The sequence below is a fragment of the Neoarius graeffei genome, chromosome 15, assembly GCF_027579695.1.
Source record: "Neoarius graeffei isolate fNeoGra1 chromosome 15, fNeoGra1.pri, whole genome shotgun sequence".
Classification (NCBI taxonomy): domain Eukaryota; kingdom Metazoa; phylum Chordata; class Actinopteri; order Siluriformes; family Ariidae; genus Neoarius; species Neoarius graeffei.
In genome coordinates, this window is record NC_083583.1 from 40,707,400 (window position 1) to 40,726,886 (window position 19,487).

The 19,487-nt window shown below is 42.8% G+C and overlaps 1 protein-coding gene across 1 annotated transcript; it reads right to left on the reverse strand.

The window, feature by feature from the left end:
* Positions 1-5,549: 5,549 nt before the first annotated feature.
* On the reverse strand, positions 5,550-8,070 carry rx1 (retinal homeobox gene 1). Its single transcript, XM_060940519.1, has 3 exons — positions 7,776-8,070; positions 6,173-6,423; positions 5,550-5,993 (listed from the first exon to the last, which is right to left on the reverse strand). Exons 1-3 carry the CDS (start codon positions 8,068-8,070, stop codon positions 5,550-5,552), a joined length of 990 nt encoding a protein of 329 aa, XP_060796502.1.
* Between the last annotated feature and the right edge of the window lie 11,417 nt (positions 8,071-19,487).

Here is a 19,487-nt window from a genome sequence, read left to right on the forward strand (position 1 = left end):
AAACAATAAGTGGATTGAAAGCAGAAGTGTTATTAATGTGCAATAAGTACAGGAGTGTATTAGTCATAACCAAGTGTTAATAAAAAAAAAAAGATGACGACAAAGCAAGGTTTATACAGAAGCTTCAAAATTAAATTTGATATTTTTCCAGGAACTTTTCAAATAGGGATGGAAATCTGTAGGTACTTTGCGGTTTCAGTTAAATTTTCATTAAGCATGTCATGATGCCATTATAAAATGATTCTTCACTATCAGAAATAGGGGTGCAGTAGAGGTCCATTTCTGTGCTGCCCCAAGGTACAGTCTACACTAATGTATCCCCTAAGGCTCATTATTGGACCTCAAGGTCCGAAGAAATTATGTATAAACCCATGTAATAGTCAGATTATGACATTGTGTGCATTTATGCAGCACCTTTCAAATGACAATCATGTTCATCTAATAACTGATTTTTTTTTTAAAGTTTAATTAATTTTGCACCAAATTCCCCAGATGGTTTTTGGGACGCAGATGGTGGTGGGGAGACATCACTGTGGTATCCCATCTGTCTGCACCCACCACACACACAGTAAGGGTGGATACAACAGGACTAGAGAGAGCAGAACATGTGCTAAAGCAGCAATGCCCGGGGGAATCAGGGTGCATGGAAGCCCCAGCACAGCCACCCTGATTGACTGGAGCTTCATCTTCCTAACAGGCTGGCGGCCTGCCATCAGTCAGGTGACAGAGAGGGGGTGGGGGGTTGTGAAGGGGAGAAAACAAGAAAAGAGAAAGAGGAAGAAGAGAAAAAAGGAAAGATGAAAAGTATGAGAGCAAAAAAAAAAGGACAAAGACAGGTAGACACAGACATGTAAGAGGACAAATATGAGGTCCATCTATTATAAATATTTGTTTATTCCATTAAAAATATTCTGTTCCTAATCAGCGAAAACTTTTACAGTTTACACATATATATGCTAATTCAGGGCAAATTTCTCAAAATTCTAATGAATCTTATGGATTTTCTTTGTGAAACAACATGGAGCTTGCCAAAATATATAAATTATGGTGCAGTGATAAACATAAGCATGGCTGGTATATATATGCTTGTAATATGATATATTAAATGGCATCATGCCGTGTTTTTATGATTATAATCTGTGTATTGTCAGTATGTTTATGGCACAGATCAGCTACATATTTTATTTATAAAAGGATTTAAGCCAATTATAGAGCCTTTTAACAATCAGTGATGGCACAATGGCAAAATATTTTATTTCGTTAATTGAAATAATTGTATAAGTGTCTGAATGGTCAGTTTATAAAATAGGAAAAAAAAATATTGCAGTATACTATATGTACAGTACTGTGTAAAAGTCTACGGCACATGTAAAGAAATGCTGGAGACCAAAAATGGCTTAAAAATAATGAAATGAAATGTTTCAACATTGAAAAAATACTATAAACAGCAGTAGGCCATAATAAATGAAACAAAGTCAATATTTGGTGTGAGACGACCCTTTGCTTAAACAAATAGTCTTAGGTACAATGAGTGCAATTTTATAAGGAATTGAGCTGTAGGTTTTACTGAACATCTGACAGAACCAGCCACAGTTCTTCTGGACACTTTGACTGTCACACTTGGTTCTTAATTTTGCAGCAAAACCCAGCAGCCTTCATTATGTTTTCTTTTTAATCTGAAAAGTGATGTCTGATAAAAAAGAAAAAAAAACTAACAATATTCAATATAAGACATAATGAACGTAATCGAAAGAAAGGAAAAGAAAAAAAAATGAAAAGTGGTCTCTTATATAATATGCTGCTCAGATGCAATTTTTTTTCTGTAACATTTAATGCTGGAAAACGAATATTTGGAATTCTAAAATGTTTTTGTACCGACTCGATAATGTAGTGTTCATAAAATAGAAATCTGTAACAAAGTTTGTATGAAAAAATAGCGTGCCTAAGACTTTTGCACAGTACCGTATATCATAAAATTGTCGAGTAATATTTTGCCATATTGTGACAGCTCCTAAAGACCATTAGGAAACTACACTATAACTAGCACAACAAACATTTCAATGTCATATCAAAAGCTCTATTATTTGCTTGGTGACTGTTTTTTTTTCCTTTTTGCATCAAAACAAAGAAGATGGTATTGGATTGTGTAACTTGAACAGCTTTCTGCACGTAACGATCATTACTGAGGGAGTGACCTGCCAACAGGTTTTCTCCTTTAATGAGCATTGAGGCATACTGGCCCCTTTTCTTTCTGAGTCACCATGTCTCTGCTATGCTCATTATGCCCGGGACAAGCTGTCCTCACATGTCCTCACATGCTGTGCTCATGGACAATAAAGACCTGATTTGACCAATTGTATGGACAGTTCTATGTGCTTTGTGTGTCTCTCCGAAGCCACTAAAGGACAGCCATCAATTCTGGGAATTAAGAATGAACCACCTATAAGTAGGTTAAAGGGGTGTTATGAGGTGCTGGAGTCATATGGTAAACTGGGACACGTTATAAATTATGCCTCACATTAGGGCACTAAAATCACTTATTACTTTCCATACAGTGCAGTCTATATATCATTCCTTTCTGTGTAATTGATTTGTTTCATTTCATTTCGATAATGAAGTATAAATATCAACTTTAGGTTCGTGGATTAACTGCAGTAGCAATTTGTAAATATAGACCTAGCCTAAAGCTATATCATTTTGTTCATAATTTAAAATTTTCATAATTTTCATTACATTTTTGGCCAGATCTACACTGCAGGTATCCCCGTGTAAAAAAGAACAGACATCTGCCAGTCAGTCAGAAAGAGTATTTTCTGCAGCCACAGTATCAGGCAAGACATTTACAATGCTCAGTTTGTATCACAATATTAGCTTTTCTGAAGTATAATTACTGTTCGACAATTATATTATTATATTAAAAAGAAACACTTGCTGTTGTTTATACACTGTCTATAATTCATCTAAAGCTTCTTTTTAATTAAATGTGCACATGATCAGTGTTATAGAAGTATGAATGATACCTCTGATATACTAAGAAAAAATAATTTATTGCAAAACAAAAACAAACAAACAAAAACCCAACATGTTGCTTTTAATTGAGAGTTCAACAGTGACAGTGGCTGTGCTAGCAAGGCCTTCTTCCAACTTGTTTTGATCAGTTTTCAGTTTTTGGGACATTACTGCGCTCAGCATCCTGATTTTTCTGGATGACAGTGAAAAGCCACACTGGTGACATGCTGACAATATATCTTATTTCAGCTTTCTTGTTTTGACTAAAACTGATCAGATATCACATTTGGCTAATGTGAATGTTTGTTGAGTGGTTTAGAGGTCTAACAAGTGCGACTAAATGTCTTCACAGAAGAGAAGGAAATAAGAAATTAATTGGGGTATTCTTGAAGAACAGAATTAAATCTATTACCAAAGGAAATAAAATGACAATATACCCAGTTCCATTATAAATTCCATCCATATGGAGAGCCTTTTCTTTTTGACAAAATATGTAGTGGAAGAAGCCATTGTAAGACAGACAAAAATATAAATAAAAATGGAATCCAGCTTATTACTATGGAGTCACAGGAGTGCTATAAAAAGACTAAATCTGCAAAAGAACAAGAGAATGTTTAAAATGAACAAGAAAATGGATAAAAATAAAAGAATAAGAAAATAAATGCAGAAATCTCATCTCATTATCTCTAGCCGCTTTATCCTTCTACAGGGTCGCAGGCAAGCTGGAGCCTATCCCAGCTGACTACGGGCGAAAGGCGGGGTACACCCTGGACAAGTCACCAGGTCATCACAGGGCTGACACATAGACACAAACAACCATTCACACTCTCATTCACACCTACGGTCAATTTAGAGTCACCAGTTAACCTAACCTGCATGTCTTTGAACTGTGGGGGAAACCGGAGCACCCGGAGGAAACCCACGCGGACACGGGGAGAACATGCAAACTCCGCACAGAAAGGCCCTCGCCGGCCACGGGGCTCGAACCCGGACCTTCTTGCTGTGAGGCGACAGCGCTAACCACTACACCACCGTGCCGCCCCATAAATGCAGAAATAAAAATGAAATAATAAGAAAATAAATACATTTATTTATTGCTTTTGCTTTTCTCTTTTGTTTTTTTCTTTTTCCCCGATTGCTTTTTCATTTGCTTAAAGGGCCAAACTGTCAATCAACTGGCTTTGGATGGCCCTTCCTGCCCAGGCTGAGTAGTCAGTTTCTGCACACATTAATCCTGCTTTGCACAGTGTGAATGTTGTAGCGGTTTGAATCAGGGAGGAAAGGAGAGGATTTGCTTCCTCTGTGTGGACGTTGGTCATCATCTGGTCTTATTTGTTTACAGTACTCGTTTACATGTACTCGTTTGACAGTGTTCTATTTCCTCTACATTATTTTTTTGTGAAAAATGACTTGAAAATGACTCATTATTTCTTTGTAAATGGCTGTGTAGTGTAGTGGGTATGTTACTGCTTCGGAGCTTGGAGATTGCTGGTTTAATACTTAGTCTGGGTGAATGCTTCACAAAATTTCACTTTTATTCCGAGGCAAATCATACTGGCTGTATGAAAACAAACTGTAAATGCAACTCAGTTCTGCATTTATTTTTGTATTCTTTTATTTTTATTCATTTTCAACATTTTTTTCTTATTCTTTTGCAGATTTACACTACCGTTCAAAAGTTTGGGGTCACTTTGAAATGTCCTTATTTTTGAAAGAAAAGCACTGTTCTTTTCAATGAAGATCACTTTAAACTAATCAGAAATCCACTCTATACATTGCTAATGTGCTAAATGACTATTCTAGCTGCAAATGTCTGGTTTTTGGTGCAATATCTCCATAGGTGTATAGAGGCCCATTTCCAGCAACTCTCACTCCAGTGTTCTAATGGTACAATGTGTTTGCTCATTGCCTCAGAAGGCTAATGGATGATTAGAAAACCCTTGTACAATCATGTTAGCACAGCTGAAAACAGTTGAGCTCTTTAGAGAAGCTATAAAACTGACCTTCCTTTGAGCAGATTGAGTTTCTGGAGCATCACATTTGTGGGGTCGATTAAATGCTCAAAATGGCCAGAAAAATGGCTTGACTATATTTTCTATTCATTTCACAACTTATGGTGGTAAATAAAAGTGTGACTTTTCATGGAAAACACAAAATTGTCTGGGTGACCCCAAACTTTTGAACGGTAGCGTATTCATTTTTATGGCACTCCTGTGACTCCGTATATTACCATAAGATTCTTTCACCTGACTTTATGGGTTGAGGGAGGATTTAAAGCCCAAACATTGCTTAGGTCGGCTTTCAGAAAATTAAACACAGGATAGGCGCGTCATAAAAATTGCTTTCTCATGTGGCCTATACAGTCCGAATTCCACAAATCCTTAGGTTTCATCAGTTCACTGAAAGCTTAACTAGCTCATTGTTGCTATCAATTTTTTTAAATCAATTTACTCCCTCCATCCTCAGCTTTATCCATTTATTTCATACACTGTTCTAATGCAAAAAAACCCCCAAACACCTTGTATTTTGGCTCAGCCCTGTCACATGGGCTGCCATGTTTTGTCCATAGATTGAATATGTTCCTTGGCTTTCATCCTCAGAGCGGCGATGCTGAAGCTGCATTGGTCAACTTCCTCCAGGGGGAATTTATCAGTAAACACCGGCGGGCACTGATATGACGGGGGTGCCATGGGCTGCACACTTTGGTTCATGACCTGAGAGGGGTTCAGGAAGCCGTGGCTCTGATATCCAGTCTGCAGGCCCTGTGCAGGCCCCATGAGGTCTGGAATAGCATGCATTGGTGTAGTGTTTGTCAGGGGAGATGCTAGCCAGGGGTCCATGGGCAGTGAGTTACTCATGGGGCTCATGCTGGTGTGCATGGGCGGTCGACTGAAAGAGAGCACGGGTGAGTCATGAAGCTTTACAGTGCTTGCATCCATCTTCTCCTGACGCCTCCATTTGGCACGACGGTTCTGGAACCATACCTGGATCAAAACGTGGACTTTAGAGACTGACATATCAGTACCCCTGCTAAGTAGGTCTTGTCCTGGACTCTACATAAGGTATCACTGTGTTAAGCTACCTCACTGATTGCCAGTTACAGTGTCTTGTTTTATTTAGTAAATAAAAGGGATCCAGTTTAAGGCCAGTGTTATATACATACCTGTACTCGAACCTCAGGGAGATTGACCTTCATGGCGAGCTCCTCACGGCTGTACACATCAGGGTAGTGAGACTTCTCAAAGGCACGCTCTAGCTCATGGAGTTGGTATGTGGTGAAGGTGGTACGGTTTCGTCGGTGCTTCTTCTTCGGTTGCTCCTCATCCGTCTGCTCTGGAGATTTCCCGTCACTCTCAGCCAATTTCCACACCTCTCTTCTCTCGGACTCACATGTGTCAGAAAATGTTTCCGGTACTACAGAGTTAACAACAACAAACACACATACAGCACGAGGAAGACATTATTTACAGGGAAATGGCACTCTTATTACACTGTATTAAAAGGTCCAAAGATAATAAACGCAACATCGGTCATGTAAAAATATATAAAATATAAAGTTTTTTTTTAATTAATAAATTTACATATACATGGACAAAACTTATGCATCCATCATTCTTATTTAATTCTTACTGTCCATTTGGTCTTAGCACTTCATAGCTTTGTCCTTACGACCACAGCCATTTGACTTGCTCTAAGAGTTCCTAACCTTCTAATCTTAGTAACAGATGTAGCTGGCTAATCCCTGTACGATAAATATGTCCAGGGGAAGGATACCTGTGTGTAAGAATTGCTTTAATTTGCCATCTGCTACTCAAACAAACCCAAAATAAATCACATGCATACATTTGTGCTGATTCAAAGAGAGCTCTTAGCATTTTTATCAAGAGACAGACAGGGAAGTAATTTATTCTTGAGGAAATAGATACATATGATCAATATGTTAATTTTACTACATGTGTACGAAGAGTAAAAGTAAATATTTGATAAAATGAATTAAATGAAAAAAACAATGGTTATTTTGATTCGATACATTATAAAATGATTTGATTGAAACAAGTACTTTTTATGCAATATAGCAAAGTGAATGTGTTATGCAATAATAAGGTGTATCTGTATAGTGGTAAATAAATATTGCGTAACAGTATAAAATATATATTCCAGGTAGCATGATGGCATAGTGTTGCCACCAGAAAACTCCAGGATCCCATATTCAATCCTGAGCTTAGGTTACTGTCTCTACAGAGTTTCACATGTCCCTGTGTCTGCATGGGTTTTCTCCAGATTCTCTGGTTTCCTCCCACCTCCCAAAAATATGCCTGTATGTGAATTGGCTAAAATATATGTCCTCTAGGTGTGAACATGTCTGGCGTCCCTTCCAGGGTTATATATAATACTGTATTACCACCTCATGCCTAGTGTTACCAGGATAGACTCCAGATCCAGCATGACCCTGACCAGGATAAAGCAGGTACTGAAAGTGAGTGAGTATATTAAAAAAAGGCAATGGTTTTATAATTTATATGATAATAATTTATATTATTGTGAGACATTTTTACTAGATTTATACACCTAGTAACACACACACGTATGTATGTATGTATGTATGTATGTATGTATGTATGTATGTATGTATGTGTGTGTGTGTGTGTGCAGGTTGCTAAATCAACTCTCAGTAGGCTTTTCTCTCTCTGAATCATGTTCTTATTGCAATCTTGTTGCACTAGGGTTCAAGACTATGTGCCCTGTTACACCTGTGAGTAACTGACCGTGAAAAGCAGGCAGTTCTGAGTTGTCTCTCGGAGACACAGCGCCATAGGAGTACACGATGTGATGTTGTTTTCCTGTATCCCCTGGACTTTCCACATTAACTTCAGGAGGTACAGTGCTGACTCCCGGATTGAGAAAGGGTACGGGATCCTTTGTGAAGCCCAGGATCACATCAATGCTATGGACATGGGTCCCAACAGACACCACCGCTCCCTTTACCATCTCGTGGAAGTTGCCTGGTGAGCTGCAGCCGTCATCCACCATGTTAATAGTATCTACTAGTGATAAATGCATTCGAATGCTTGGACAGTCCTGGAGGGAAAACAAACAAACTTTTGGAAACTGGCTGAAGTTGGATTTCTTATCTGAAATGTCTACTTTGGTATGGCAAAACATAGAACACAGGAAAATAGTCCAGTCATGAATGAAATAAGACAGCTGAGATATAAATTATTCAAAACAATACAGTGTGTGAATACATACAGTATATGACTAGGCTGTCAAGCATGATTCATAAAAATGGTGATTTATTAAAATGTATTCGCCACAATTTAAATTGATCTTTTAAAATTAAAACCAGTTTGTATATAATCCCAATCATATTCATATGTTTTTCTTTGATAGCACATAAAGATATTATATAACGAACAGCTATGTGTGTAAAAATACTGACCGACATTTTTATGCGAAAATAAATAAATAAATAATAATAATAAATTGGGAATTTTTTGGCCACAAAAATAATGGCTAAAAAACTGCGCTCTTCTGAAAGCATCACTAAGAGGAAAGCCGTATTCCAAACCGCACTCTACACTTCTACAGAGTATGTACAGTAGTGGTCTAAGAAAAGGTAAAGGCGTATACTTTTGAATACTATTAAGGCCCCTTGTATGCGGTTTGAGACGCAGCCGAGTAGTATCACCTTACCTGAGGCGAGAGACTCCGGCAGTTATGCTTATCAAGTGTTCACTTGTTCCACTCAGAAATAAGGCTGAAGACTCATAAGAACAAGTGCCTGGGCGTTTAAGTAACCATTTATTTTTACATTCACCATGTTGTTACGTTCAAAAATTAAACTCCACTCTTCTCCGATGAAAAGCCGTCCTGTGTAAAGATAAATCTCACGCCTGCACTGACACATCAACAAATTCCGCAACGATGCCGTGAAATACCGAAAAGGACACGCTTTGTATTTCCAGTGCGACCATTTTCACATAGACCAAGTAAAGTACAATAATAAATACAGCGTAACACTGTCAAACGAGTATCTATCTGAGCTCGCTAGCCAATAACCCAGTCTGTAAGACAGGAGAAAACATTAACTGCTAACTTTGGCTAACTCTGTTTTGGGATCGCTTTTCTACTGGTCAGTAAGAAAGCGTTCACGCGCGTGAAGCATTGACCAATCACGGTTTAAGAAAGAAAAGAAGAAACCCACCCTTGTTCACGAGCGCTGACCAATTTCAGCCAATCAGGTTGAGAAAGGACTTTTTAATGGGCGTGGTTCAGAGAGCCTTAGAAGGATGTTAACTCTCAAGTAGCTCCAGATCCAAAAAGTAACAAGTGGGTGTTTTTGTTTTCCATCCATCCATCCATCCATCCATCATCTGTAGCCGCTTTATCCTGTTCTACAGGGTCGCAGGCAAGCTGGATCCTATGGGCAAGAGACGGGGTACACCCTGGACAAATCGCCAGGTCATCACAGGGCTGACACATAGACGCAAACAACCATTCACACTCACATTCACACCTATGGTCAATTTAGAGTCACCAGTTAACCTAACCTGCATGTCTTTGGACTGTAGGGGAAACCAGAGCACCCGGAGGAAACCCACGCGGACATGGGGAGAACATGCAAACTCCACACAGAAAGGCCCTCACCGGCCGCTGGGCTCGAACCCAGGACCTTTTTGCTGTGAGGCGACAGTGCTAACCACTACACCACTGTGGTGTTTTTTTCCCCGCAGAACAATAATTAATAACCCATTCCAAAAAGCACCTCAGGGGATAATACGCGCTCATTAATTAAGATCCCTGCCCTTGTATTAATGACTGGTTTATGTGCTGGCCACACCAGAGGAAGGCCAAACTAATGAAGTGATGTAATAGACTTTATTTCACAGATCTTTTATTTCAGACAAAGTACATTGACATATTTTGCAAATCCCTTCACTGTAAGAACTTTCTGCTCAGCAGAAACATATACTATTGAATAAAATAAATGAAACAAACTGACATGTATAAAACCACAGCCACAAACACTTCTACAGATCATCAGCACAGCTTCTTTACTGATATTATTCCACAATGTCGCTCACAGGTTAATTAAATAGTTTGGATGAATGATTCTGGTAATGCGTTAAACCATCTTAAAAAAAAAAGATTTTGCTGCAGTGTGCATGTGAACAGATACGCAAATTAACACAATATTACACTTCAGGGGCTATCAAGGAGTCAGTAAGCAAATCATACAATCAGTACAGTGATTAAATCAATCTCGCTGCTCTCTAACAAATTGAACAACTTGATTCATTGTTGCTTAATTCCATCCATTATCTGTCATCACTTATCCTGTGCAGGGTCACGGGCAAGCTGGAGCCTATCCCAGCTGACTATGGGCAAGAAGCGAGGTACACCCTGGACAAGTTGCCAGGTCATCACAGGGCCGACATTCATCGAGACAAACAACCATTCACACCTACGGTCAATTTAGAGTCACCAGTTAACCTAACCTGCAGGTCTTTGGACTGTGGGGGAAACCAGAGCACCCGGAAGAAACCCAGACAGACACGGGGAGAACACACAAACTCCACACAGAAAGGCCCCTGCTGGCCACTGGGCTCGAACCCAGAACCTTCTTGCTGTGAGGCGACAGTGCTAACCACGACACCACCGTGCTGTCCCTATAGCTTAATTGGCAGTTTAATAATTAACAATAATCCACTGATGGCCTCACACATTTCTTGACTCTAATATGAACTTACATTCAAGTCATACTAACCATGCCTTGTTGTTATTTTTGAAATGTCTCTAGATGAGAATAGACAAACCAAATGCAGACTTGCTGCATGTGGTTGAGTGTGTTCCTCATATAAAAGCCATAGACCAATATCACAGTTCTTAGAGGAGATAGAGAATTGACTAGTATAAGAAAGCACACAGAATGTGCTGAATCTTGCACAATTAAAAAAAATCAACTTGCTTCACATTTGATATGTTTCAGATTTTTACCTAAACAACATGGTCATATATTTTTACTCATTCCTTGTTATTCAAATACTCATACTGGAGTATGCAGCCTTAATTTCTAGGAATGCAAACTCACTGTGAGAGGATCTGTGGCCCGATCCACTTCATGTCACGGCCTCAATGCAGACAGGACAGACAATCAATATATCAAGTTAATATATTTCCCCATGTTCTTGGCTTGTTTCCTCATTATGCTAATTGAGTTGAAATTAGCTAAGGTGCTGCACAGCTATCAAGTGGCTTAAGTTTTATCAGAAGACAGAATAAGTACCTCTGATCCTATTAGTGGCAAAGCAGCTAACCCTTAGTGGTCCTGTGTCAGCTTAGGAAAAAAAAGGGGGGGATGGTGAGAGAAAGGCAGAGAAAGAGAGAGGGACAGAAAGAGAGAGTATAACAGGAGAAAAATTCTTATACTATATATCTGTAACTAGTTTAATAGAATATTGTGCTTGTACCAGAATTCTGTTTCACCCTCTGTTAAATAAGATTCATTGTTTTTATTAAAAAAAGAACATTAATGATTTATTAAGAACATTAATGCTTTACTTACCTTTCTTATTAAGTACTGAATAATTAATAGTTACTGAAAATATGTCTTAAAATAAATAACTGAATAATAATTTGAGACTTTACGATGTTAATCAATCAATACACCAAATGAACAAAGGGCATGTATGGCAGCCATCTTGCACATAATAAGCAATAATTGGATGAGGCTGAACAAAATATCATGATTTGTTAGTGGCAAGCAAGCAGCAATTATTTGCCGATACTGAAGGCAGAGGCAAATAATTGTTTGCGAAACACTAACAAATGATGATATTTTGTGAAAATCGAGTTCAATAATTGTTTTATCATTCAAATTATTATTTTTGAAGTACTTATTATAAAGTTCAAGCGACAAGTCAAACGATAAAGAAATCATATGCAATCACTGTTTTATTTACACCTCGTAGAACACAAAATACAAAAGAGTGAAGTAACTGCACGTGAGCAGACCATTACTTGTAGGCAGTTATTTGCAGTTCGCTCAGCCAATCAAAACAGCATAAAAATAATTTGAATGATAAAAGATTTTCTGATTACTGGAGCTCCCACAGGTGGCACGGTGGTGTAGTGGTTATCACTGTCGCCTCACGGCAAGAGAAGGTTCTGGGTTCGAGCCCAGTGGCTGATGAGGGCCCTTCTGTGTGGAGTTTGTATGTTCTCCCCGTGTCTGCGTGGGTTTCCTCTGGGTGCTCTGGTTTCCCCCACAGTCCAAAGACATGCAGGTTAGGCTAATTGATGGCGCTAAATTGACCATAGGTGTGAATGGTTGTTTGTCTCAATGTATGTCGGCCCTGCGATAACCTGGCAACTTGTCCAGGGTGTACCTCGCTTCTTGCCCATAGTCAGCTGGGATAGGCTCCAGCTTGCCCGTGACCCTGTGCAGGATAAGCAGTAATGGATGGATGGATGGAGCTCCCGCATGGCTGCTTTGTCATTGTGAGTGGCATCAGTATTTGAATACTTGAATTCATTAAGAAAATTTCAGTTACATGAAATAATTGTATAATTTTTATTACATAATTGGCAATCAGCTAATATTAAATGCACTTTTCCTTCAAACTGATCTAAACACCTGTCATTTCCTATGTTGGTTCTTGCCTCAGGTGACCTCGGTGGAGTATGGGTCAGTAGAGAGGCAGAAAACACTACAATGAGAACAGCATGTGGGGTTAAACCTGCTTCCTAACACTTTCTTATCCAATTCCCTTAAAGCCATTAAGAAAGATCTTCCTGGGGAGACACTGACATAATTTGGCAAGTAGTTGTCTGATTAGATATCACCTGTCAGTCATGTCCCTCTCCTCCCACCATGGACCCCCGAACTCCTCCTACATTGATGTCATTTGTCCTTTTCAAGATTGCAAAGGAGTTTAAAGGTGTATTGCATTTGACTTACAGGAAGGAATCATGTGCAGGAAATCCATAAACAAAATATTTGTACCATCATGGGCTTTGAAAATTGGTCTGAACTTACCTAGCCTTTCACCTCTATTCTTACCATTACCTATTGATCGTCAAGTCTGCTCTTAGCCCAGTGCTTGAATCTCAGTTTATCACTGAACCACTAGACAAAAGGAAGACATATTGGTGACCTACTACAGATTATTCTGGGCCAGCCATAAAACGACATTTTTACCATCTCATTTATCACTTCATGATGACTTCTTTCTTCCTATGTCTTCTGTGTAGTGGATTACAGTTCAGCCAGTGGGGATTAAGCCCAAATCAGTAGGAAAATATGAAGATCAAGCCAAGAGGCTCTGCTCTAATCTCTCCTTCTTGTAAAACAAGGCCCTAATTCTGTGTTTCCTTTCTCTTATTGTTGTATTGGCTTTCAAACAATACAACCTCAAGTAATTTACAACTGTAATTATACTCAGTAGCTTAAAAGGGGGTCAGGCATTGGATGTATTATTAAGCTGTAAAATCAGCACTGAAATACAAGCAGTCAGATATTTTAAAGGCCAATTCACTGCTTTCTTTAGGGTCATGTTCTTTGTCCAAATAAAGGCTAGATCAAGTGCGTTCCAATTTCAAAATATATACAGCATATTGCCAACCAGAAAAGGTGAGAGAGAAGGGGCAGGGTGAAGGGGGTCTTATATAAATTATATACTGTCAATATAAATATTATACTCTGAGAGTATACAATCTTTCATTATATGAAAAAAGGTCACCATACTTTAACAAATCTGAAAACAGAGAGGCTCTGTCCCTCATTAAGAAGAGTTAGTAAGTTGTTAAAAAGTAAATAAGACAAAAATGCAGCTTGTCAAGATTTTCCCATGGTAGAAAACATAAAGATACAACTTTAAGTGCTAACGCTAGAGAGTCATTCCATAAATGTTAAATAAGAATAGTTTATCAAATAAATTCTGTTGTATTTTTTCCTTACCCTAAATGTAGTTAGTTACAATGTGTGGTGTTTGGGGTAAAGAGAAAGCTGTGTAAGTTTTGCTTATGTAGCTTACAATGATGGAAATCTGTCAGTCAAAATAGTTTTGTTTTTGCTATATACTGAAGACATTTGGGTTTGACATCAAAAGATGAAGACGAGACAAGAGATCAGAATTTCTACTTTAAATTCCTGATATTTATATATAGATGTTTTAAATAACTTACAACACGGTACCTTTGGTGGCAGATCACCCAATCTGTAGGTGAACAAAAGTATTGGAACAGAGTCTTAAAATAAATAACACACATTATTCTATCCACATTCATTGGATATGAGCAATGTTCTGATTGGCTACTCTACTACTAGGCTATCAGCTCATATACCGTGAGTAGAGAAAACCAAAATGGTGGAGTGTGTTGCTGAACCAGCTGAGGATGAAATAAAAACTCTGCTTGAAAACAAAACCCAAAAAATGAATTAATTGGTTAATTGACATCAGGTGTAGTGATTCTGCCACTTACCTTCCCTGACTCCACCCTCCGGTCACAGACCGGTGCTTGACCATGCCCCTGCTGCCACATACCCCTACCGCCCAACTCAGGCCGGGCAGCCGTCCGTCCGGCAGCCGACTCCCCCCCCCTTGGCGGGAGAGAAAGTCCACCACAACCATCTGTGCCCCCGGCCTGTGGATCACCTTGAAGTTAAAGGGTTGGAGTGCCAGATACCAACGGGTGATCCGCGCGTTGGCATCCTTCATGCGGTAGAGCCACTGGAGGGGCGAGTGGTCCGAACAGAGGGTGAAAGGGCGTCCCAGGAGGTAGTAGTGGAGGGCGAGGACCGCCCACTTGATCACGAGGCACTCCTTTTCAATGGTGCTGTAGCGCCCCTCGCGTACCGACAGCTTTCTGCTGATGTACAGCACTGGACGGTCCTCCCCTTCCACCTCCTGGGCAAAACGGCCCCCAGCCCTCTGTCCAATGCATCCGTCTGTAACATAAAAGGGAGAGAAAAGTCAGGGGAGTGTAACAGTGGCCCCCCCGCACAGTGCAGCCTTCACCTCAGAGAAAGCCCGCTGGCATTGCTCCGTCCACTGGACCGGATCTGGCGCCCCCTTTTTAGTGAGATCAGTCAGCGGGCTGGTGACGTCCAAATAATTAGGTATAAACCTACGATAGTAGCCAGCCAGCCCCAGGAACTGTCTCACCCCCTTTTTGGTCTTGGGCCTCGGGCAGGCCGCAATTGCTGCTGTCTTGTTAATTTGGGGATGCACCTGCCCGTTGCCCAAGTGGAAGCCCAGATACCGCACTTCCACCCGCCCAATCGCACACTTCTTTGGGTTGGCTGTGAGACCCGCTCGCCTCAGCGACCTAAGGATGGCCCTCAGGTGTTGTAGGTGCCGTGGCCAGTCATTACTATAAATAATGATCTCGTCGAGGTATGTGGCCGCATAGGTGGTGTGGGGGCGGAGGACCCTATCCATTAGCCACTGAAACGTAGCGGGCGCCCCAAACAGCCCAAAAGGAAGCGTGACACACTGGTGTAAGCCGAACGGTGTGGAAAAGGCCGTTTTTTCTCTGGATAATGGAGTCAAGGGGATCTGCCAATAACCCTTTGTCAAATCCAGTGTCGAGTAAAAGCGAGCCGTGCCTAGTTGATCGAGCAACTCATCAATACGAGGCATTGGGTACGCGTCAAATTTAGACACCGTGTTGACTTTTCTATAGTCTATACAGAACCGGACCGACCCGTCAGCCTTGGGTACCAAGACCACCGGGCTGCTCCAGTCACTGTGGGACTCCTCGACGATGCCCATTTCGAGCATGGCCTCGAGTTCTTCCCAAACCACTTTTTTCTTGTGTTCGGGTAGCCTGTAAGGGCGGCTACGCACTACCACCCCCGGGGGCGTCTCAATGTGGTGCTCTATGAGATCGGTGCGGCCAGGCAGGGGCGAGAACACGTCTGAAAACTCGGTCTGCAACTGGGCAACCTCCGCGAGTTGGGTCGGAGAGAGGTGGTCTCCACAGGGGACCGGAGAGGTACGTGATGCCAATGCTCCCTTTTGAACCTCCGGCCCCAGCTCCGCCTTCTCTGGAACCACCGACACCAACGCCACGGGGACCTCCTCGTTCCAGAGTTTGAGCAGATTGAGGTGGTAAATCTGTAGCGCCCCACCCCTGTCCGTTCGCCTCACCTCGTAGTCGACGTCCCTGACTCGCCGTGTGACCTCAAAGGGTCCTTGCCACTTGGCGATCAATTTGGAGCTCGATGTGGGCAACAGTACGAGTACTTTATCTCCCAGTGCGAACTCCCTAAGGCGCATACCCCTGTCGTACAGGCGGGTTTGACGTTCTTGGACCTGCCGCAAATTCTCCTGGGTTAGGTGTGTGAGTGTCTGGAGTTTTGCGTGCAGGTCAATAACGTACTGAATTTCATTTTTACTTGGTGAAGGTCCCTCCTCCCAGTTTTCTTGCAGCACATCTAGAATGCCGCGCAGCTTATGCCCATATAATAATTAGAACGGGGAGAACCCCGTGGAGGCTTGGGGGACCTCTCGCACTGCAAATAACAAGGGTTCGAGCCATTTATCCCAATTACGTGCGTCCTCACTTACGAGTTTTTTAATTATACTCTTGAGGGTGCGATTGAACCGTTCAACTAAACCGTCAGTTTGTGGGTGATACATGCTGGTGCGGATCGGCTTAATACCTAATAACCCATACAGTTCATTCAGTGTACGTGACATAAACGAGGTGCCTTGGTCAGTCAGAATCTCTTTCGGGATTCTGACTCGGGAGATGACGCGGAAGAGCGCTTCTGCAATACTGCATGCTGAGATATTGCGAAGAGGCACTGCTTCCGGGTATCGTGTTGCATAGTCCACCAGAACTAAAATAAAGTGGTACCCTCGTGTTGACCGATCTAATGGCCCGATGAGATCCATCCCAATTCTTTCGAACAGGGTCTCGATTAATGGGAGAGGGTGCAAAGGCGCTTTTGGAATGGCCGCTGGATTTACTAACTGGCATTCTCAGCACGCCGTACACCACCTACGGACATCGCCGCGAATCCCTGGCCAATAGAACTGGGCCATTAGTCAGGCTAGTGTCTTATCCTGCCCTAAGTGTCCAGCCATGGGATTAAAGTGAGCCGCCTGGAATACCAATTCCCGGCGGCTCTTTGGAATCAAAAGCTGTGTGACTTGCTCTTTAGTCTGAGTGTCCTGCGTCACTTGGTATAATCTATCCTTCATAATAGAAAAATAGGGGAAGGACGGGGTGGCGTTTGGCTGGAGCGTTTGACCATCGATTACTCTCACTTGGTCAAATGCATGTCGCAGAGTCTCATCTTGCGCTTGCTCTAACGGGAAATCCACAAGGGATTCCCCGAGAGAGGGAGGAGGAGCCTGCGGCTCCTCACTCTGACACGGAGATGACGTAGACGGCTCTGTGACAGCTGCTCCCGCCAATGCGACACCGGGACCTCCCCCTGCTGAACTATGGCAGGACCCACCCTTCACTAAATGACTCATTAACTCCCCGAATCCCGGCCACTCAGTCCCCAAAATTATCGAGTTGGTGAGGTGAGGATTAACCGCCGCCTTTACTCTAAATTTTTCCCCTCGGAGAAAAAAGTGGACCGACACTAAAGGGTAGCTGTGAACATCCCCGTGCACACACGACACCTTCACCCCCTGTGCTCCCCCCAATGCCTCGTCTTGCACCAGGCTTTGGTGAATTGAGGTCTGATTACAGCCAGAGTCCACCAACACCTGATATGTATCCCCTTGGATACTCACCGGTATGCCATACGCTCCGGCCCGATCGAGGGCGGCTCCTGGCGCGTTGGGGATCCGAACCACCGTGCCCACTTCCATTGCCGAGCACTGCTGTTGGAGGTGGCCCGGCTCCCCGCAGCGCCAGCAAACCGGCCCGGGCTTCCTCTCTGCACCGGTGCTCTGGGGCTCACTCACCTGAGGGGGGAAGAGACAGACACAGAAGGGAAAAATGGGAGGGCACTGCGGGTGCAACGGGCCGGCTGGGGTGGGGCCGGCCTCCGCCTCCGCGGTGGGGGAACGGGGCGAAGACGAGACACAGGAGGAGAGAGGGGGAGAAAGAGGAGAGGATGTCCGCTGTCCTGCCGTCGGAACAGCCGCCAAATGGTCCTCCGCCAACTAGATGGCCTGATCCAGCGACGCCTGAACCCACTCCGCGGTCCCCTCTGGTAGGCAGACGATGAACTGCTCCAGCACCACCTGATCGATGATTCCCTCGGCGTCGCGGTTGTCGGCCCTCAACCACCGCCAGCAGGCGTCCTGGAGCTGCTGGCCAAACGCAAACGGCCGGCCGACTTCCTCCAGACACAGAGCGCGGAAGCGCTGTCGCTGTTGTTCGGGGGTGTGCTCCACCCGCTGGAGGACAGCCTGGTGAAGGTCCGCGTAGGCCAGCCGGCGGTCGGCGGGGAGCTGTAGCGCGGCCAGCTGCGCCTCGCCCGTTAGCAGGGGGAGGAGGCGCGCTGCACGCTGTTCCACCAGCCAGCCCGAGGCCTCTGCTGCCTGCTCGAAGAGCGTGAGGAAGGCTTCGGGGTCGTCATGCGGGCCCATCTTAGTTAGGGTGAGGGAAGAAGGGCCTGCGGCAGTGGAGATGGTGGACCCCGCCGACGCGAGGAGGTGCCAGAACGCCTGTCAATCTTCCTGCTGCGCCAGCACCAGGGCCTCGAACCGGTGCTCTTGCTCCTGCCGGAGGGTGACTAGCGCCTGGTGCTGGCTCTGCTGGGCCGTGGCGAGGGCGTGGACCAGGTCACACAAGACATGAGTTAAATGACTCATTTTAAGGATTTAAGTAGGGTATTTAAAAGCATAGCCTAGGATTTCAAGCATATTTCAAGTTTAAAAGCAGTGCCAGGCTGGTACACTTGCAGCAGGTGCTGGCGCAGTGTCACTGTGTCCAACGTCGTCCATTTTAGGTTGTTTAGGATCCAGCTGTCCTGGGACTTTGAAAAATTTTAGTAAGCTTTCTTGTTTTTTTGCCATTTTTTTCCACAGCGCAAGCTAACGGCTACAAAAAACCCGGTGTTCTATTGAGCGGAAGTATACACCCCATGTCCCCCCCCCTTCCCCTTTCGCATAGATTTTGTGGATGTCATAGGAGAGAAATCAACAACAGATATTAAAATCAAAACCGAACACTAAACAAATTTTTATTTACTTATTTATTTAATTTATTGTTTGATTTTTTTTTCCCCTTTGTGATGGTCACGGAGGTGATCTGATCCATTTAAATAGCTGCCGGAACACCGAATGAAATGAAAATAGCTGCCGGATCCGACGACGGAGGTTCCGGATCTTGTTCCGTCATGTTCTGGCTCAAATTAAGCCCTGGTTACCTATATCCACTATGGCTTCGCAACAACCATAGGTTCATGCATATATGGTTTCACTTCTCGATATTCAATTTGGAGAGTTCCTATTTCAAAATCGTTATCGCTTTCAGACATTTTACACAGCCTCTCACGACCA

Coding starts and splice junctions, on each gene's coding strand:
- rx1 (XM_060940519.1), bottom strand. CDS start 8,070: ATGCATTTATCACTAGTAGATACTATTAACATGGTGGATGACGGCTGC. Junction 6,424..7,775: donor AGAACTGCCTGCTTTTCACG/GTCAGTTACTCA, acceptor TTAACTCTGTAG/TACCGGAAACATTTTCTGAC. Junction 5,994..6,172: donor TCCCTGAGGTTCGAGTACAG/GTATGTATATAA, acceptor GTTTTGATCCAG/GTATGGTTCCAGAACCGTCG.